This window comes from Labrus mixtus, chromosome 18 (assembly GCF_963584025.1).
Source record: "Labrus mixtus chromosome 18, fLabMix1.1, whole genome shotgun sequence".
NCBI lineage: Eukaryota > Metazoa > Chordata > Actinopteri > Labriformes > Labridae > Labrus > Labrus mixtus.
Window position 1 is genome coordinate 4,289,959 of NC_083629.1, and position 3,766 is coordinate 4,293,724.

Here is a 3,766-nt window from a genome sequence, read left to right on the forward strand (position 1 = left end):
TGCTTTACTGTTTGTTTTTATGCATCTTTATCTGCTGCAAATGTCAGTTTGTATGTCTATTTTACTGCGTTGGTGTATCATCTGTGTTATTTCCTCAAAGCCTAACCAGGAACAAGGACTGCACATTAGCCATGTCTAGAAGTCCTAGATACATTACATCTGTTGCACTTTAATTAGATTTAACAATGCTTACATGTAATGTCCCTGACAAATAAACAGATTCATAAATAAACACAGCACTTTGCTCATTGTGAGATGTATTTGGTGTGAGTTGTGGACAAACATTCATATTTGAAGATCATTTGTGTGTTTGATGTTATATTCATTAACAGATTGTAAAGTCTTTTTGGTCAGTGCCGTACTTAGCAGTGTGATAACAGTTGTCTTAAATCAACTCCAGCCTGCAGGGAAGATCAAGTTTCCTGTTTTTTATTTTCACCCAGCCCCCTTCCTGTCTTGGCAGAATTGAATCTCTGACTTTATACAGAGAAAAGCTTCATGTGTTGCTGTACTCGACATACTAAGTGTTTTCTTCCATCATACTTTCTTTGTGCATGATGTTTATCATTGTAGTCTTACATTCACTTTTATTTGTCAGAGGATTATAGTGACTTTATAACATCTCTTTTATTCCAGTTTTCAAGAAGCACCATGGGGAATCAATCTGGTCGTCAACAAATAGATACAGAAATGAAAGAAGCTCTGGTGAAAAATGATCGACTTAGCTCGTGCAAAGATCCAGGAGTATTTGGACAAGGAGCAAAATGTTCCTCTAAATATTGCTGTCACAGGAGAGACTGGCTCTGGTAAATCCACCTTTGTTAATGCCATTAGAGGTATAGACGACGAGGATGAGAAAGCTGCTCCTACTGGTTGTGTAGAAACCACCATGGAGGTCACACCGTACTCCCATCCAAACTATCCCAATGTGATATTCTGGGATCTTCCTGGTTTCGGCACCACCAAGTATCCTGCTGCTGAGTACCTGAAGAAGGTTGGATTTAAACAGTTTGACTTCTTCATCATCATCTCAGCTGATCGCTTCACAGAAAATGATCTGAAGCTGGCTAAGGAGATTCAAAAGATGAAGAAGAAGTTCTACTTTGTTCGCTCAAAGATTGATGATAACATACGTAATGAGAAAAGACGTAAGACAGAGTTCAATGAAGAAAGGACCCTGACACAAATCAGGAACAACTGCATCCAGGGTAGGTGATATATCCTTTAAGAAATAATTTAAATAATAAACTGATTTACCTCAGTGCTTAGAATGTTCTTTTGACATTAATGCTGTCATTAACTTTGAGTATTATTTTATCTCTATCTATATTTACTGTATATATATAAACATCCCACAAAATGTAAGGTACATTTGTTTGCTAGATTATTTCTTTGTTGTAACAATTCTTCTTGGCAATAAATCTAATTTGTTGATCTAAGAAAGAACTGTCCCTGAATAACTTTTATTTCCTGACACAGGTCTTCAGGATCTAGGTCTCCAGTCTCCTCAGGTCTTCTTGGTGTCCAGCTTTCACCTGAAACTGTATGATTTCCCTCTGCTAGTGGAGACCCTGAAGCAAGAACTTCCTGAACTCCAGAAGGAAGCCTTTCTGCTTGCCATGCCCAACATCAGTCTGGACATGATCAAAGAAAAGAAAAAGGCTTTCCAAGGAAAGGTCAAATACTTTGCTACTCTATCTGCAGCTGTAGGAGGTGTGCCAGTTCCGGGGCTTTCTGTTGCTGTTGATGCAGCCTTGCTGGTCGGTGTCATCACAAGATATGTTTTCGGGTTTGGTCTTGACATCCCATCACTGAAGAGAATGGCAAACTACTCAGGTGTTCCTTATGAGGAATTGAAGGAAGTCATCATGTCACCTCTGATAGCAATAGAATTAACTCCTGAACTTTTAATGAGGTTGTTGTCTCAATTCAGCAGTTTAGTTGTATTACTGGTAGCAGAGGAGGGGGCCAGATTCATTCCACTACTTGGAATCCCAGTAACAATGGTCCTCTCTTTTGCCTTTACCTACAGAAGTCTTAACATGATCCTTGACATGCTTGCTGACGATGCAGAGAGGGTATTTACTAGGGTCCACTTGAACACCACAGGGTGATAATGTTAAAGAAATAGCATTCAGTACTTATTTGTGCTGTAAAACAATGTGTACATTTTGATTGATTAATATAAATCACATTGAAAATAAGATGTTAAAAAGAGAAAATCCATGATGAAATTAAATTAGTTTGTAAATGAAAACATTAATGTGAAGAACTGACTACAGTGAAAATGTAGAAGTTAGAAATAACCAGCTAGAAAAAGAGAAATGCAGACTGAGTAAGTCTAGCTGCAGCACAATGCTTCTCACATTATTGATCTATGTGATTCATCTCATCCTTAAATGTTGTTCATATGAATCAACTTTTGACTTTTAGCTTCACATTTTAGAGAATGTGCTTCATGTTTTTTCATTTTCTTCTTACATCCAATCCCATTTAAAACAGTTTGTTTTTAAATGTTTGTATTACTGAATAACTTTTAGCATTAAATCACATTGAAACATGCCTATTGATCGTCTTCATAGTGATAATGTTATTTTTGTATTAAGGTTTATAATGCATAGAGCTTAACTATTTCTTTATGTACAGCTCTGCTGTTTTTAAGTGCTGTACACTAAACTGATTTATAATCCAGCTGCACATATCAGTAATCTGTTCAAATCAGGAAACATGAGTGTTGATATCAAAATGTTTATAACATGTTTAAACTGATGTTCTTGAGTCTTTAAATAAAATCATTAAAACAAACTTAAGTTAGTTATTTTGAATTGTTAAGAACTTTGATTTTTTAAAATGTTTATATTAAAGATTATTTAATAGATTTTATATGAAATATGTAGTTTTTAAACCATAATACCCTCTGTTCCTTGTAACTGTCTTCACTCTCTTTAGCACTTAATGGGATGAGTGTTCACTTCCATTCAGTGGTCATAGTAATGAGTTACACACCACCTAATTCATCAAGTTATAATACATGCATTCAATTTTAATAATCAACTTGTGTGTGTGTTTTGAGGGGAAAAAAATAAAGAAGATATGGCTTTCACTTGAGAAAATAAAAATCTTCCTGGTTCTTCTGAATTAATGACGTAGATATCGCATTCATTTAGAAAAAAACTGTTCAGTTTTTCTGAATTAAAGGCAGGGTTGGTAATTTTTGGATTAAGTATAATGTCCCCCAACAGCACATGAAAGCATCGATTAAAATCAGCTGTGGTGGGGTGCTGATTTAGCTCGGTTGGTAGAGCAGGAGTCCCACGTACTGAGGTCACAAAGTCCTCAAAGCATGTTTGACTCCTGACCATTACCATTTGTTGAACGTCACTCCCTTCTCTATCCTGTATTTCCAATCTCTTCTCAGCTTTCCCTGTCCTATGGAAGCGATTAGTGATCAGAATTCAAATGATAAAGCTAATTTGAAAATTCAAATGCATTAACAGAAATGCTTTTTAATTTTCAGAATATGGGTGTAATATTTGACTCAAAAATAAAATGATGATTCATTTATCTAATTTGAATTTTAGTTTTCAACTTCAAAAATGCACATTCTTTGACTAAATTAAAATGAGGAAGAAATTGACATTTACTTTATCATTTTCAAAAAATGCCCCGCTAAATCTGTATCATAATTCAAATGAAAAAGCTAATTTTAAAATGAAAATGCATTAACAGAAATACGTTTTATTTTTCAGATTATAGGTGCATTATT

The 3,766-nt window shown here is 35.1% G+C and overlaps 1 protein-coding gene across 1 annotated transcript; it reads left to right on the top strand.

The window, feature by feature from the left end:
* The first annotated feature begins 636 nt into the window (after nucleotides 1–636).
* Nucleotides 637–2,805, top strand: LOC132993258 (interferon-inducible GTPase 5-like). Its single transcript, XM_061062985.1, is given in 3 exon segments — nucleotides 637–719; nucleotides 721–1,208; nucleotides 1,480–2,805. Coding segments are annotated over 3 exon segments (1,191 nt in total). The 5' UTR covers nucleotides 637–651; the 3' UTR covers nucleotides 2,115–2,805.
* The last annotated feature ends 961 nt before the right edge of the window (nucleotides 2,806–3,766 follow it).